Source organism: Calidris pugnax, unplaced genomic scaffold (genome assembly GCF_001431845.1).
Source record: "Calidris pugnax isolate Ruff unplaced genomic scaffold, ASM143184v1 scaffold63, whole genome shotgun sequence".
Classification (NCBI taxonomy): domain Eukaryota; kingdom Metazoa; phylum Chordata; class Aves; order Charadriiformes; family Scolopacidae; genus Calidris; species Calidris pugnax.
The window spans coordinates 3225685-3242149 of NW_015090852.1; the positions used below are offsets into that span (position 1 = coordinate 3225685).

Here is a 16465-nt window from a genome sequence, read left to right on the forward strand (position 1 = left end):
AAGCCTTCCAAGCAAACAGCCGCTGCCAAAATACACTAGCAACCCTCAAGCCTTCTCTACACCAAAATAAAAGGTCAAGCAAGTGCACGGCTTCTAAAGCTGCTTTAAGTTGCTCTATTTCTGATCAAGGATATACTAAGAAGACTTTCACCAACAAGGTCCTATAGGAGCTGATGGCTCTGAGTCTCCTCCAGGCCATCGGAGAGTCTGATAAAAACCCTCTACTGACTTCAGGAGCATCCCAATGGACATGATTCAAGGATTGGTCCCAGCCCATGGCATGGCAGTTCTGCATCCCAGCCGATGCATCTCCCACCAAGCCAAATTTCAAGCAGCGACCCCCTCCTCCCACACCATGCCCCCAAGAAAACAAGGATAATTGAAAAACCACAATATCACTAGTCAAATTTAATATTGAGAGTGAGTGAGCGGGAGCCAGAGGTCAGAATTAATTACACCCCACCATATTTCAGCACGCTGCCGCGGCTCCATGTCCTTTCCTTGGGGAGCAGTGCTTCCACAGAGAGGTCGACAGACATTATTAGAAAGGACTGATTTAAACGTACCCCCAGGAGCTTTTCAGCTTGTCTCTTCAGAGCCTTTGTTTGTACTGAGATTAATGGGGAGGCAAATGATGGAAAAGCAGAGTCACCAGGAGCAAGAGGATGTGCCATCGCCGCCACCACCCTGATTTGGCTGGCTTTTAAGCAGGTCAGGAATAACTAGGAGAGAAGGAAATGCTGTTTGTGTCTTTCATTTTGTGGATAAAACGTGATGATCTTGAAACTTTTTTTTTTTTTTTTTTTTTTTTGGCTTTACAAGAAACAGAAATCCTGGCTAAAAAATCCTGCAGGCTGGTTTTCCTACCCCTTTGGGGATTTTATACACCTGCTGTTTTTTCGATGTGCTTTACCACTGTGGGGGGAGGAACAATTTTCATTCTGTTCCAGCTTAGGGTACCCCCTCTTACAAGTCATTACATTTGCCTCTGATTTTTTTGTAAACCTCCTGTGACGGAAAATGAAAATAGAAAGAAAACCAACAATTAAAATCTTTCTATTTTCCATTCCGAATTTCAAAAGGTGGGTTACAAACAAAAAAAAAAAAAAGGAAAACAAAGTGCATTCAGATCAAGTGGAGAAGTTGTGAAATCTCCTTCCTCGGGGATAGCCAGCACTGGACTTGCCTCAGCCCTGAACAATCTGATCGAGCATCCAAGCCAGCCCCGCTCCCAGCAGAGGAAGGGCTGGGGACCTCCAGTGATGCCATAAATTTATATCCACCTTATGCCAAGTTCAAAAAGGGATCAGGCAAATCCAGGGGACCAAGTCCACATCCAGCCTGGTCCCACCAGTCCGACCTCACGCTCAGGATGATTCAAATCCCCAACTGCCCAGGGCAGCACAGGCTCCCTTGGCTTTTGGAGGGCTTTCCCGGAGCATCACCATCGAGGTCGGTACGGGTGGATGTGCACTGGGTCCAGCCCTGACGCTGGGGCTCCCGGCTGCTCTCGAGTCTCCTAGGCTACTACCAAGGCTTGCCTTTTCCTTTATTAAACAGAAAACCCAGGTTCCCCCCAAGGGCTCCGGGGATGGGGCCGCAGGAGAGGCTGTTTCCCAGGCGTTTAAAATTCACGGGGCGTTCGTGCCGACGTGCCAACACGGCAAAACTCTCATTAGGAGGCCACCAATATCCTGTCGAGCTTCCCGGCGCTCCGGTGGCTATAAAAATCGCTCGGCTGTATAAAAGCTAAACAGAGCAAACTTAAGTCGGACGCAGAGACCAGCTGCTTCAGCCCAGCTCGGCAAACAGAGATCGGCGGGAGCAAACCGGGCGCTGCCGGCGGGGAGATATCAGTCTCCCGGCTGGGTTATTTCTTGCCTTATCTTTTATTTCCCTGTGCCCCAGCTCACCCTCACGCAGGGTTCTGCATAAATATCATCTGTGCGTGTTGCCAAGTTGTTGGGATGGGGTTTTGTTGTGGTTTTTTTTTTTTTTTTTTTCAATAGCATTTCCACAATGGGAAGCAGCTGTTGCGGTTTAACGGGCTGCTCCGGAGCAAAAGCTGCGCTGCACATCGAGATATCTCAAAAGAGGCATCCTTCATTCATAGCTCCGTGCACTAGAGAGCACTATAACATGTGTTTCGATGAAGTTTGTTAACTACTCAGCTAAACAAGAGCGCTGGAAATGCCAGAGGAATATGCTCTGGAATGAAGGGAAATATTCATCTAAAAAGACATTAAATTTAAGCCATCTTTTCCCCCCTCCGCCTCCTCCACTGAGTTCATGTTGCAGCTCTCTTCTAGCGTGCGCTCTTGGGCTGAGGTTTCAGGAGAAAAAGAATGCTTGGGGCACATTTTGTAACCTCGATGGCACTCAAGACAGGGCTGCACTAACAGATGACGGCGCACAGGGGGTTTTCTCATGCCATCGGTGGCCCAGGGACGTATCGGCAGAGTCAGCCTGGCAATGGGCAGCCAGGATGGGCAGCTCATCGACAGGGATGCCAGCAAGCCACTTGCTCCCAAATGACATCTCGTGTGGAGATGCGGAGCTGCTCTGCCTTTCCTGGGTCTGAGCATCAGCTCCCCAAAGGTATTGAGCATCCTAGAGGAGCTCAGTCTCTTAATAAGCAGGGATAAAACCTCAGAAAAACTTACCAAGTGTTTAAAATTCACTTGCTTCTCTAGAGGTTTTTCCTCCTCGGTCTGGGGAAGTTTGGGAGGGAAGCCCATGTTTTTAGCCAACGTTCTCTTGAAAATTCAGTATTACACCAATGCAAATCTAAATCTCTTTTTGATTTCTGTGTAGTGACTGCACTTCAAGGTGGCTTTGGTAGCCAAGAACATCCCCAAAAAAGGTTCTAATTGATGTCAGTAAATGAGAAGTCCTCTCAGATCCTGACATGAGTAGGAGGGATCAGTATCCATCATGGGGGGAAGATGCTCAGAAGGCTCCGAACTGGCCTAAAGGTGCTCAGTGCCGGAGCTCGTTGGGATTTTTCCCATAAAATAATTTCCCTTCCTTCTACTTGCTCTATTGTTTTTTTTATATATATATATATATATTTGTAAAGACACGTATGTACATGCGTTATATGGGCTTTTTTTCCTGAAAAATCTTTGTTTTCCACAGAGGTTTTTCAATTCAGACACAAGCTCAAGCACATCTTTCTGTTTCAAGTCACTGGGGTACCAATGGGCTGTGCCCAGGGATACTGAACAACCTGAAAAAGAGAAACCCCAGCACTCTGCTCCCACTTGGCAAAAGCTCTGGCTGGACCCCATCTCTCCCTACCCAAAACATTTTTCTGGAGCGTTCTGATCTGAAAAAAACCCTTTGGGGTTTTTTTTTTTCCTTATCCATTTTGATTTCCTCACCAAGGTGCACTGGAATTTCCTTCCAGACACGAACCATTGATGCTCTACCCCATACGCCCCTTGCACCCCACAGCACCCGTGCCCCTCACAGACCTCCCCAGTGTGCTCCCATCACTGGGGCACCGGAGGAGGCTGCGCAGGGATTCAGGAACAGAGACCCCTACGAGGAGAGACAAAGGGGCAGGAAAACCCCCTGTACCACCACCAGGCTCATGCTGCAGTCACTGCTGTAGGGATGTGGGGCTGGTACCCAGCTTGCTGGGCTACCTGAGACGGGTACCAGCGCTGCCGAGGCACCGGGGTGAGCTTTTGATGGATTAGATGGTAAAAGCAAACATGCTTTCTCTAGGAAACAGGCTCCTACCACTCGTCTGCTCGGGGTTATCACAGCGTTGGGGGCAGCAGCCCTTCCCAGCAGCCTCCTGCAGCCGGGGAGGCAGGATATTACTTTGTTGCTTATTCATTTTATTGCTTCTCCTTTCTAAATATTTGCTTGGCAGGGAAAGGATTCCCTTTACACAGTATCTGTTTTTACAGGTCAATTGAATTTCTGGCGCGCTCAATCTCTCTTTCCCTCCAATTGCATTTGCAAAACAAATATTGATTGTACCAATTAGCTGCGAACCCCTCGCGGAAGACGGCTCAACGCCTTCAGCCAGAAGAAGGTTCTCCTGGCCCCAAAACACGTGCTAATAGATGAAGCCCATAGGACAGGAGCCCACGGGGCACCAACATCCAGGCAGGGCTCTGCAAACCTCCAGCAGTACCCTCTGGAACACAACAGCAAAAATGATGCTGCTAAACTTCCCAGCTAGAAAGCACCATCTTTGAAGGGTATTCAATTAAAGCTGGGGAGTCCCTTCATATTTAAGACAAGTGTAAACTACCCCGTGCCTATTGTTCACTCTGGAACCTAATGATTGCAACAAAGGGAGACCGCAAATGCCACCAACGGGAGTAACAAATGTGTCCAGGTAGTAGGTTAGATAATTAACCCCTAAAGCCACCCATCCCCAGCAGAAGTCTCATTTCTTTCACTGAAACACTAAACACACCAGCTGGTTGGGGCAGGGCTGGGGTAAGAAAGACACCCCTCTCCCTGTACTCAGGTGTTGGGCAGTCACTTCTAGCTCTGCTCTTTTGCTTGGTGTGTGATAAGCAAGCAGATTTGGGCAGCAGCGTGGGCACACTTCTCCTGCCTGCCCTGGCAACATTTGCTCTCTGGAAAAGCTGGCAGATGCTTTTTTTTAAGGGATGGACTAGACCCTGATGATAAAGGAGTACACACTGAGCTGTTTGGCCACAGAGCAAAGGACCACCATGACAGCTGCTTGCAAAATCACATCCTTTAAATGAAGAAAAAAAAAAAAAAAAAAAAAGGAAGTTTTTCTTTTTTTTCTTTTTTCTTTTCCCTCAAAATGTCTTTAGGGTTTGCCTGTGTAGTGCTGGGCTTTCCCAAGCTGCCTCACCAAAAGAAATGGGCACGTCCAACCTAAGCACCACATCACGCTTTTTCACACTGATTGCATTGCTCTGGGTTATATTTGTGGTTTCCTTGGGAGGCTTTGTCAAAATCCTCATTGCCACAGGGAGCAAGGAAAGACATCTCAGAGGAAAAATCAGTCAGTGTTAAAAACTTGCTGCTCTTTGCTCCGATGCAGTCTAAATAACTTTGAAAAAAACCAAATGAGAATACTGAATCACCAGTCACGGTGAGGATCCTTCTCCCTGCACATGGAGAGCCACATCAGCTGTTGGTGGCTCTTACCTGCCCCTGGCATCTGCTGGGACGAGGGTCCCCTGCAATGGCTGGGATGGTGATGCCAGCTCTGGTGTCACTCTGGCAGGAGCTGTGACACAGCCCCACAGCTCACAACCCTCTGGATCACCACTGGCGGAGCATTCAGAGCACACTGCTAAATGTGTCCTGCCCGTGTCAAAAGTCACAGCCCAAGGCAAAGACGCAGGGGGGGCGGTAAAGGGGGGGACTGCTGGATTAGCCACCAAGGTGGGAGTCCCCATCTGCAGTCTGCTGGGGCCGAGACGTGGACTTCCCTGCTGCAATAGTGCAGGAGAGACGCTGAGCATGGCTAGCGACCAGTCCACCCCAGAGAGGACTACCAGGCTGCCAGGGACGCCCAGCCTGGGAAAAGCCTCTTTATCCAGCTCTCAACCTCAAAACAATGCTGCAAATCCCAGCAAACAGATAGTCCACAGCCCTCTCGATACCCTCGAAGCTTAGGGAAGGCGGGTTGCCCAGCACAGCCCAGGAGTGGCCCAGCATCTGGAAGAAATGCTTTTTCCCCCAAACCATGGGGTATTATTTTCCCCCCATTTCCCTGAATCTCAGCCAGGGGAATTCATAGAATCATAGAATTGCCCAGGCCGGAAGGGACCTCCAAAGATCATCTAGTCTGACCTCCCCGCAGTCAGCAGGGACACCCCCAACTAGACCAGGTTGCCCAGGGCCTCGTCAAGCCTCTCCTTGAATATCTCCAGGGAAGGGGCCTCAACCACCTCCCTGGGCAACCTGTTCCAGTGCTCCACCACCCTCACAGTAAAGAACCCTCTCCTAATCTCCAATCTAAATCTGTTCCCTTCCAGCTTGAAGCCATTGCCCCTCGTCCTGTCACTGCAGGCCTTTCTAAAGGCCTTTCTAAAGGCCTTTCAGGCCCCCCCCTGCAGCGCTGGGGGAAAATGAGACAAGGAAAGAGACAGGCTGCCCTCCCATAGCCAGACCTGGGGCACAGGGTCTGGTACCCACAGGGGTGCTGGGTCCCACCCCCCCCCAAAATGAGCTAAAGCCAGGACAGAAATGTTGATATATAAGGTGTTGACATACAAGATGTCAATATATAAGCTGGTCCCATCCGATGACAACACGCACACATCCAGTGTCCCGGGGCGGAGGGCGGGAAGCAGATGCCTGGTTAGAGAAAGGAGGGACCAGCCACAAACCGCTCACGCTTGTCTGCAGCTTGGATGAGTACGAGGCCATTTGGCTCCACGCTTTGGGCTCAGGCCCATCTCTCCGGTTTAAAGCAGTTGAACCAAGCCCAAAGGCTCATTAAGTTGGTCTGCCTGGAGCTGGTTCTGCCGCCAGGACATTTCATCCCAACGTGAAGGCGATGTTTCTCTTTGCAGCTACAAGGGCTTTGGGGCAAGCAAGAGGAGGCAGCCCCTGTGGCTGGGGCACTGCTGCCAGCTCCTGGTGTTCAAATAAAATGGGTGACAGCGGGTGCTGGAGGCCCTGTGGCCACCCCCTGGGATTGGGGAAGAATCCCGCCTTTTCACTATTTCCCCATTATCTCCTCCCATTTTAAACCGATCTCCCAGGGCTGCATCAGGGATGGGCTCTCAGGCCAGTGAGTCCCACAAGCTCAGAAATGAGCAGGCAAAGGCGAAGAGGCCAGTATTCATCCTCAATTCATTTCAAATGACATGATGGGAAAACCAAGGTCAGGAGTATTAATTTATTTTGCCAGCCTGTGTCCTGGACATGCAGGGCAGAGGCAGCCTGAGTCCCCCTCCCTCGCGTCGAGCAACACGTGCATCCATTCCCTCCTAGTGACATCCCTAAGAAGACGTCACCGTGTCACCTCCCAGCCATGCTGAACCCTCTAAAGGTCAGCACTGAAGGCATGTCCAACCACATATGGTTATTAGTTCTCCGTGGGTCTGTCCATCCTTCACTACAGCTGGGTGAACAATTCACAGCGCATAAATTTATCTAGCAGATCTCAGCCCACGTGCTGTTTGCTAACAGTCTGTAGAGAGGCTATATTTTATCCCTTTGGGTTTCTTGGCCGGCATTCAAGCTCCTGACCCTGATTTATTCGCAATCAGTCAAGAGCCACATTTCATCTCCATAGGCCACGTCTGCACAGAGCTATTCGAAGCACGTGGCTCGATGTCCCGCAGCAGCGCCGCGGCACTTCGCCATAAGCTGGTCCTGGTTCTTTGTGGCACCTCCAAAAGGTAACCAAAGGGTGCGTGTGTGTGTGTGTGTGTGTTCAAAAATAGGCTCTGCGGGGGCAAACTTTGCCTGATGAGAGCAGCTTGGCCGGAACAAACTGCACCTCTTCTGCGCACGAAGGCGATGAGAGCTCCAGATACCGGCCAACGCTGGCTCGCCGCCTGTCTTCATCCCATCTCACCATCTCTTTGCCTACCTCTCTGCCTATTTATAGGCATGGAAGACCTTTGCACAACACCCGAGCAGCCAGAGGGTTGAGTGTATAGGCGGGATGGCAAATGTCACTCTTAAACTTTCCAAAGTCCTTTTGCTTCTGCCTCCCAAGGGGGCTGCCACGGAAAGCAAAGCACGCATCCTGCCTTTGAGATGAGACCTTGGGACCAGCCATGAAACACCTCCCAGAGCTACACCCATCGGCAGCCTGGCCCTGGGGGTTTCATAAACCACCCTATGCGGCTTCTCAGCGAGTCTTTACTAGGGGAGCAATCACATTCACACAGGCGTGAGCATCCCTCTGTGAAACCAAACCAGATAAAATAATCAAGATGATGGGAGAGGTACGGAGTATTCTGCAGAATTTAGAGAAAAATAATGGTGTGAAAGATCATGGTTAGTATCAGCCCTATCTGACATCTTCATTGGCAACTGCAATTAGGGACTAATTAGCATATTAATAACAGTAGTAGGAGCTAATAAACTGGACAGGATGGAATAGAGCAAAACAATCTGAAGGGGGACCCTGGAGAGATCAAAAAAAAAAACCAAAACCAACCCAAAGGAAATTCAGCTTGGAAAACCATAGCTTCTGCAGTCCACGGGAAACACATCCAGAGCAGATGCTGTGATGGGAAGAGGAAGGTGGGAACAGGGAAGCAAAGAAGTAGCTTGGTGTGGGAGCAGAGTGTTGGGCAGGCAAAGGAAGCCCACTGGGTCCCCTGCAAACCAAGTCTTGTCCGTGAGCGGCTCAGAGTGGGGCAATCTGCAAGATTTCATCGGAAGAGCTGAAGAAGGACCAGCACCGCACACTGGCGATCTGAAGGTCATGCTGGTAGGGTGGGGTAGTGCCTTGTAGGAAAAAATAACATCCCTGAGGCTCTGGAGCCTCAAGTGAGACAGTTGAAACAGCATGAAACACCCCTTCAGCAGCAATCCTAACCTTGTAATGACAAAGGCAGGAGGGACTTTGCCCATCCCCATGATGTACGGGGTGAACAGGGGAGCTCAGAAAGGCTCACCTGATCTCTGCAGCTCTATTCACCAACAGCTCTTTCTGCCAAAAAAGCCCCAGCAGCTGGCAGAATTGCAAGGAAATGGCCAGGCTTGTTAAGAGCACCCTTCATCCTGAGACGCAACTGCTCTTCAGCCTCTCAGCTGGAGCCCTACACCCCCAAACTCTGATGCCCCATGGCTGGGCATCCTTGGGAGCTGCTGTCTCCTCTCCCAGTGCCCAGTAATTCAGGTGGACCAAGTAGGACCTGAGTCATTGCCACTTGTCCCCACTGCCTGGGGACAAGGAAAGTCACACCAGCCACATCACGGTGGTCCTCCAAATAGCTGCTGCCACCCCTGATGTTGGAGCACCCTAGTTCTTCCCAGGACAGCCAATTAAAGGGAAACCCAGATTTCTAACCTGCCAGGACTGGTGCCAAAGCTTGCACAAGCTCCGGAGGCTCTGGGCTGTGCAGCCGTCCGGCCTCAGGAAGGGGCAGGAGTTTTATCACCCAAAGGGGGATTAAAGTGGTTCCTGATGCACAAGTATCTGGAGGCAGGCAGGGAGGAGGGGAGATGCTTTCCTGTGATTTGTGGGCTGTTCTCGGGCTGTCCTTGCTGCCAGGTCTTGGGCAATTTGATGACTTTTGTTGCAAACTGGAAGAACAGGAGACATATGCGAAGGAGGAAACTCGCATTCCTCTCGTCTAAGAAATCTCTTCTCACTTTCCCCCAAATCGCACATACACCCAACCTCAGCCTCTCCGGGCTGGCTTGGACACCGGCTCTCCTCCCACACCCAGATGACCTACTCATCCAGAAATGGCCAAGGCCCGCAGCCGGGGCGTTATCCTCTCCTCCTTTCCTTTTCCCTGCCCGCCTCCTGCCTGCACAGCCCTGCTGGCGGCTGGGGCAGGCCGGGGGGACCCCTCACCCTCCAGAGAGGTGGAAAATGCCGGATAAAAACAGCCTTTCCCAGCAGCATGAGTGAGAAGGGGACTCCAAGCCTCCAAAACTCGCCCCAGCCCCATCGCAAGCTGCATCCCGAGCACCTCCACACCTCCTCTTCCAGAGTTGTCTTGCAAACATGGATGTTGTGTTTCATTGGTCCTGTTTCCCAGAAGAAAAAAAAAAATCCATGATGGGTGCTCGCTGCCTCTGGGACCAGTGGTCCCCAAAGCTGGGCGGAGATGTGACCCACTGGGCAGGGGTGGTGGGCACATGGCCATGGATGCAGCACACCCAGCCACCGTGCCTTGATTTCTACAGTAAATCCACCTACTCCCTCAGGTGCCTCCACTGTCCCTCTGTGTAATGCAGAGGTGGGAAAGGACTCACACAAAGCCAAGACACGGCGGTGTTGTCACCCCACACCAGGAGGCCATGTATTCACAGGCAGAAAACCAAAGCCTGCACCTGCTCAAGTCCACTGTGAAAGCCTGTGGGGAAGGCACACCCACCAGGAGAAAAACCATCTGAGATGAACAGAGTCAAAATCAAAGCAATATGAAGCCTCTGGTTAGGGAATCAACCACTGAGCAAGTCTCCCTGCTTACTTCCACAGTGTGTTACCACTGAAACCTAATGATGCCACCTGCCAACCCATTGAACACCTTCTGAGCTGATACCTCCCAGGGTGGTTAAGATAAAGAGTGACTTGTGTGTCACCACTGTGGAAAAGTGCCTCTAAGCCACCTCCTGAGAGGGAGAAAGCAGGGGACTTATTTCTAGCACACAGTTCAAAGCAACCTCTCCATCCTTGGAGCCATCACAAGGTACTTCCCACCTCTACCTACACGTCACCAGAAATCACCTACAAGGCTGAGTCAAACTCACCCCCAAAGGAATGCTCCCCACTCCGGGGAGCGTCCCACTGGTGAAAAGGTGAAGCTGAGACCTCACATGTAAACTGTGGGGAGAAACCCGGCAGCGCTGGGTTAAGCAAGACCCTGCAATCCGTCGGCGGGGCGTTCTCCTGTGCAATCTCGGCTCCGCAACGGGTTCGAAGGTCCATTAAACAAAGTGAGACAGAAAATTGGACGCCGGCGCCTGCTCCGTGGAGCAAGAGCCGCCCTGCTTCAAACCCATCTCACTGGGGCCTCCTGAATTTCTTTTCCTCCCTTTCTAATGGAGAATAAAGACAAACCTCAAGCTCAGACCCAGATCGAGCACAACCTCACACGTGCTGGGGAATGACCAGCACTGGAGTGAGTGGTAGGAATGAAGCACGGTCCTTACACGGACCTTTCCACCCCCATTTCCACACCCAGCTGGATTTAGGGCTTCTCAGCTGGGGTGGGACCCTTCTGGGTAAGAGGAGAAAAGGCTCCAGGGTGGATCCTGCCATTTCCTATTCCAGGAAGGCCAGAGCCCCTTTGAACTCTGTCCTTCTGCTGGAGAAAGTGAAATGTGGAGATGCAAAAAACACACACAAAACCAACGCTAATCTGGATCTACACCTTCCCTGGTGTCAAGCACTGTCATCCTGAAAACATCACCGACCCAGACATGTGCCAGGCAGCCCCAGGACAGACGGACAAGCCGGACATGATCTACTACACCGACATCAACAGGCAGCCAAATATCAGCCACTAGATTTGATCTTTTAAGCACCGGTGCCCTGCCCCAGGCAGCCAGCAAGACTATTATTAGGGCTCGAGGCATCCTGGCCGCTGACTGCTTTCCCTGCAAGCGCTGCCCCACGAAAGGATGCGCAATTCCCACTGCAGGACTCCTCATTGCATAGATATTGGATTTGGGAAATACTTTTTTGCCTCAGGCGAAACACTTTTTTTTTTTTTTTTTTTTTTTTCCCCATGCCTGCCCTCTCAAAGGAGAGCGGTTTAACGCTGTTTGCCCAGCTCCCCGGTTCTTTGCAGCAGGCACCATCTCCAAACGTCTGTGGAAAACCCAGCACGTGCCCCAGATGATAAAAGCAGATCTGTCACGGGAAGCCACCAGCCTCCCTAAAGCTCACCCACCCCCATCCCTCCAGCACAGGGCAAACCAGAGGAGGTAGCAAGCAAATGAAAAGCATTGCTGGAGTGGGGAGGCAGCAAACAGCCCCACGCGCCAGCATCTCCCTGTGAAATAGCTCAGCGGCCACATCCACGGGCTGGGGAGCTGGCGGGGAGGGGGCCCCCTAGAAACCTGCCAACAGCTTTAGGACAACTCATGGCAGGAGCAGAGAGTCAGACATACATCAGGGTAGATTATGAAAGCATGATAGGACACCACCTCCCTTGCTATAGCCACTAGAAGCCCCCCCGAAGTGGCTCCCTAAGCTGGGGTGAGCTCAGCAGGGGCACAGGACTGCTCAAGACACCCATGCCAAAGCTGCAAGGTGCCCAGGAACTACTGCAACGGGTGCTGGGTCCAGCGGGCATCTTCGACCCAGGCTGCTCCTCCAGGAACCGCTGCGGCTTTACAAGGCACCTTTGGATGTAACAGGGCCCCGTTTCGCTCCCTAACGCCGCTCGTTACGGCGGTGTGTAAAACCAACCCTTCAATAATCTCGTTTTCCAGGTTGTAAACTCACTCGTCGGTTGCTGGGAGAAGGACGCGCGGGGGCCTCGCCTCACCACGCTATGTTTCTAATGATCTCAAGATCCTCAATGGGGAATCGTGCCCGGTTTCTGCAAACCATTATCTAATCTAATTCCCTCCATCCCATTATTTAAGGATTTACAACACACAACCTCCCCTGAAATGGTTTCTGGTAAATTCTTTGAAAGCTCTTTCTGGTCCTCACATCATCGTCAGGGTCAGCCACGCATTAATGGCAAAGCATTTATGCGCTGGGTAACTCGTTCCCTGGCAAGCGAGTTTGTTTATGCTTTTTAAATTCAGGAAGCAATTAATAGTTGCCACAAAAGCAATGTGCTTCTCTTGGGTGAGGGCCATAAAGCTCTGACTCGCCTTAGGGAATTCAGATGCCTCCATCCCAGCAGACACCTTCTATGAGCGTGGTGGTTGCAAAGTAAATCCTAAGGCTGAATAACTGATGCTAGGAAATCTTCATACACTCGCTAAGCAGGAGAGCAGTGACTCCGGCTTCCCAAGCCGGCTCAAGGTGACTGTCTCAGGAAACAGCACTGCCAACATCAAGAAGTCAAACAACTACGAAACCAGAGCACCTTCCAGCTTTCCCTGTAGCTAGAAAGCTGGAATTGCTTCCTACTTCATTGAATCCCCTCAGTGTGGGACCTTTAGCTTTAAAAACCAAAAAAGCCGCAGATAATGCTGTGGATGAAGCCAGACTCCCAGCGTAATCTAGAGATCTGATGGGACATCCTGCAGAAAGCTGGTAAACCCTGGTCCCTGGAGCTCAGCATCCTCTGCTCACACCAGAAACCTCAGTTCCCAGAGCCCAGTGTCCTCTGCTCACATCAGGAATCCCCGTCCCCAGAGCCCAGCATCCTCTATTTACACCAAAAAAACCCAATCCCTAGAGCCCAGCAACTTCCACTTAGACTGAACAACTGCAGCACCTGGAAAGCGGAGGCAGAAGCATCCACCCCACGATGCTTCCTCCTTCCCAACCAGCACAGACACCTCTCAGGGAGAGAGGATCCACTCGCTGCCTCCCACTAAACACATCGGTCGGCTGCAGAGCTCCCCAGGTTTTAAGAGACAAACTCCTTTTCCATGCTGGCCCCCTCACAGCCATCAGAAAGCAATGATTTCCAGGCTTACCCCTCTGCGCTAGACTTCAACCAGCTGCAGACAGGCCCATGCATATCCTCTTCCTAATCCTTCATGCACGATCCCTAGACAGTCCCTGGCTTTTATTATTTTCTGGCAGGAGAGAGCACCATGTTAACCCCGGTGCGCAGGCTGCAGCCTGAGCATCTCTCAGCACATCCCAACTTGGGTCCAAATCATAAATGAAACATTTGTGTAACAAGAGAACTGGCAAGGGCCAATTGCCTATTAATATTTTAAACCCTGGCTAATTCTTATTTAACGACCTGTCCAAAAAATCCCTTCTAATTGCTTGATACAATGACAGGCCTAAAACATTTATTTATTGATAAAGACTGTGGGAGACTCTTCCCACAGGGATGGCCATGCTTTCCTCCGAGGAAGGCAAGGGACAGGGCAGGCAGCAGCATCACTGTGCTGGTTGTCCACCAAGACAAGAACCCTGCACTTCCCTCTGCCAGCCAACCCATCCCTGCATAGCGGTTCTCCTCAAGGATACAAGATGAAGTCCTTACCGGGAGGTATTTTAAGACACTAAGAGCAAGGGAATATCATCTATGTGTATGTTGGAAGCTCCTGTCCTTAGCATGATGCTGTATAACTCTGAGGGATGGAACCACACCTGATGCACAGGCTCTGGCGAAGGGGACAGTGGTTTCCAGATGTGAAGACAAGCGTGTCGGCAGCACACCAGGAACCCTTCATGGGGTTGCAGGACAGATGAGGGCAGGGTTTGCATCCCAGCACCACGCTGATTCCAGGAGCACACCCTGCAAGGGGAGATCCCAAGACTCAAGAAGCACCCTCACTGGCTGGGAACAAAACAGCCTCTGTCCCCAAGCCTGAGTTCCTGAGGCTTTATCCAGGAGGGAGAGGAGCCCTATGGGATGGCTTGGTGGCCAGGCGAGGCTGCAGCCAGGAGCTGCCCCTCCAGCCCCTGGCTCAGTGCTGACCTTGAAAGGCAGGGCGGGCGGCTGCCATCGCCGGCATCATATGATCCGTTACAAAACACGAGGGGCTCTACTTAGAGGTTACACGCCGCAGGACAAATTTAACACCCGAGAGCGTTCCCAATCCCACTGGAGGAATTCCTGGCAGGGGCTCAGTAATCGCCCACCACTGTAAGTGGCCAAGTGCCATTGCATCGCTTCGGCTCCAGATACGCGAGGACCTCGTTCCTTACTTCTGATGGGAGAGATGCTACAGCCGACGGATGACACCATGTGAGATGATAAATTCCCCAGCGGCAGGTGGGCCTTGAAGCAGACTGCAAAGGGAATCTGGAAAAGATGCTGTTCCCAAAAGCCTTCACTCGTTTGAGAAAGGTATTTAGGGGCCGCAATTAAAAAGTTGCATTGAAGGCAGCCTGACCACACAGCTAGGAAGTCCACGAAGAGGTACTTAGGGAGAACGATGCTCTGGTGGACACCAGAAGAACAAGCAGATGGAACGGAGGCATCCTCAAAGGATGCCAAATCCACAGAGGCCAACGATTGGGGATTTCCTAGCCCAGCCACTAGAAAGAAAGACTCAACGCCTGGAAAAATTGTCCCTGCTGCCTTCAAACTGGCTGTACACAAGCTCTTCCAGAGCCACGCTGGCTGTTTTCAGAGGTGGAGCGGGCGGATGTTGCTCTGAAGCAGAGCCCAGGAAAGGCACAGGGCAGGCGGGGTGGGAGAGCCTCTCCCAGCAGCAGATCTGGTCCCAGCTCAGCAGTGAGCCAGACCCTGCCGCTCCCTCCTCCTCCTCCTCCTTTCTCCTTCCCTTTCCTTTCGACTGGCCCCAGCCCCGCGTTTCTGGAGCAGCAAGAGTCAGATCTGCCGATGCTGCTAAGGGGCCCTGAGCCAGCTCTGGCTATAACCTCGGGATGAAAACATCAGCTTTGAAACACAGCAACGGGAAAAACAGACAGGCGGACACATGTGCACGCATGAGGACTCCTGCAATCAGGAGAGCCCCGATGTTCGCAGCGAGGTTTGCAGTCACGAGCACCTTCCTTTGAGCCTTGAGGGAAGGGGGATGCTGTGCTGGTTCAGAGCAGGCTCACAGCGAGCAGGATGGATATCATAGAATCATAGAATTGCCCAGAGACCTCCAAAGGTCATCTAGTCCGACCTCCCCGCAGTCAGCAGGGACACCCCCAACTAGACCAGGTTGCCCAGGGCCTCGTCGAGCCTCTCCTTGAATATCTCCAGGAAAGGGGCCTCAACCACCTCCCTGGGCAACCTGTTCCAGTGCTCCACCACCCTCACAGTGAAGAACCCTCTCCTAATCTTTGCTTCCAGCCCCTGTGAACACCAAAACCTGGGACCTGCTGCTCCCAGTCCGGTTTTCCTTCCAGCCTACACTGAGAGCCCAGCACTGTCCGAGCTGGGATGCTTACAGGAGAAAAGGAGCATCTCTGCACCAGGCAGGTGGGGATGCTGAGAGTGGGATTGCACCGGGTCAGGCTGTGGATGCCCCCAGCACCCGATGCTAAGAAAAGACCACGTCGGGAGGACCAGCGTGGAGGCGATGGAGGCGGGTCAGACCAGTGACAAGACGACAGAAAACATCGTCGGGCCAGTGGCTATTTTTATCTGCAAGGACCAACACTTAATACTCTCCTATCTCCCACAAAATGTCACTCGAGCTCCAGCAGAAAGTTTACACCGCTCGCAGACAAGGGCTGAAACCTGAGCACGTAATCCCTGCCCCAGTCAAAAGTTTTAGTGGGATTCGCAGTGTCTGGTCGGGGGAAGATGAGAAAAAAAACACCTTTTCCCCTGAGAAATGACGGCTGGGGCACAGGAGAGAGAGGACAGGCTCATCCCCTCCTGGCACTGCGTCCCTCCGCAGGGTCACCCCCAGCATCTGCAGAACACAAGGGACCTGGCAAGCTCTAGGACTATGGTATGGTCTCCCCACAAGACAGACTTTAGGTAACCTAAGAGGGTCTTCAGAATAGGGGGGAGCAGGGAAAGTGAGGCTTTCACTACCCTGCTTACTAATCACCATAGCCCCCAGGGAGATGAAGGGCCAAGAGGAGTGGGGTGGGGTGGGCTGGGCAGAGCCTGCAGGAGGGTTCTGCAGCACGTCAGGGCAGGATACCCCATCGAGATACCACTGCCACCCCTCTTGGCAGTTTCTCCCTCTCCAATGAGCAGCTCTAATTACTTCAAACACCATCTCCCCAGCACCCCCCCCCCCCCCC

The 16465-nt window shown here is 51.9% G+C and overlaps 1 protein-coding gene across 1 annotated transcript in view; it reads right to left on the bottom strand.

The window, feature by feature from the left end:
- Positions 1-626: 626 nt before the first annotated feature.
- The window catches only part of LOC106888858 (LIM homeobox transcription factor 1-alpha-like), a 32624-nt gene continuing 16785 nt past the window's right edge, over positions 627-16465 (bottom strand). Inside the window, exon 4 of the mRNA XM_014943366.1 lies at positions 627-722. Coding sequence (XP_014798852.1) covers positions 713-722 — 10 coding nt within the window. The 3' untranslated portion in view covers positions 627-712. The remainder of the gene's footprint in view (positions 723-16465) is intronic.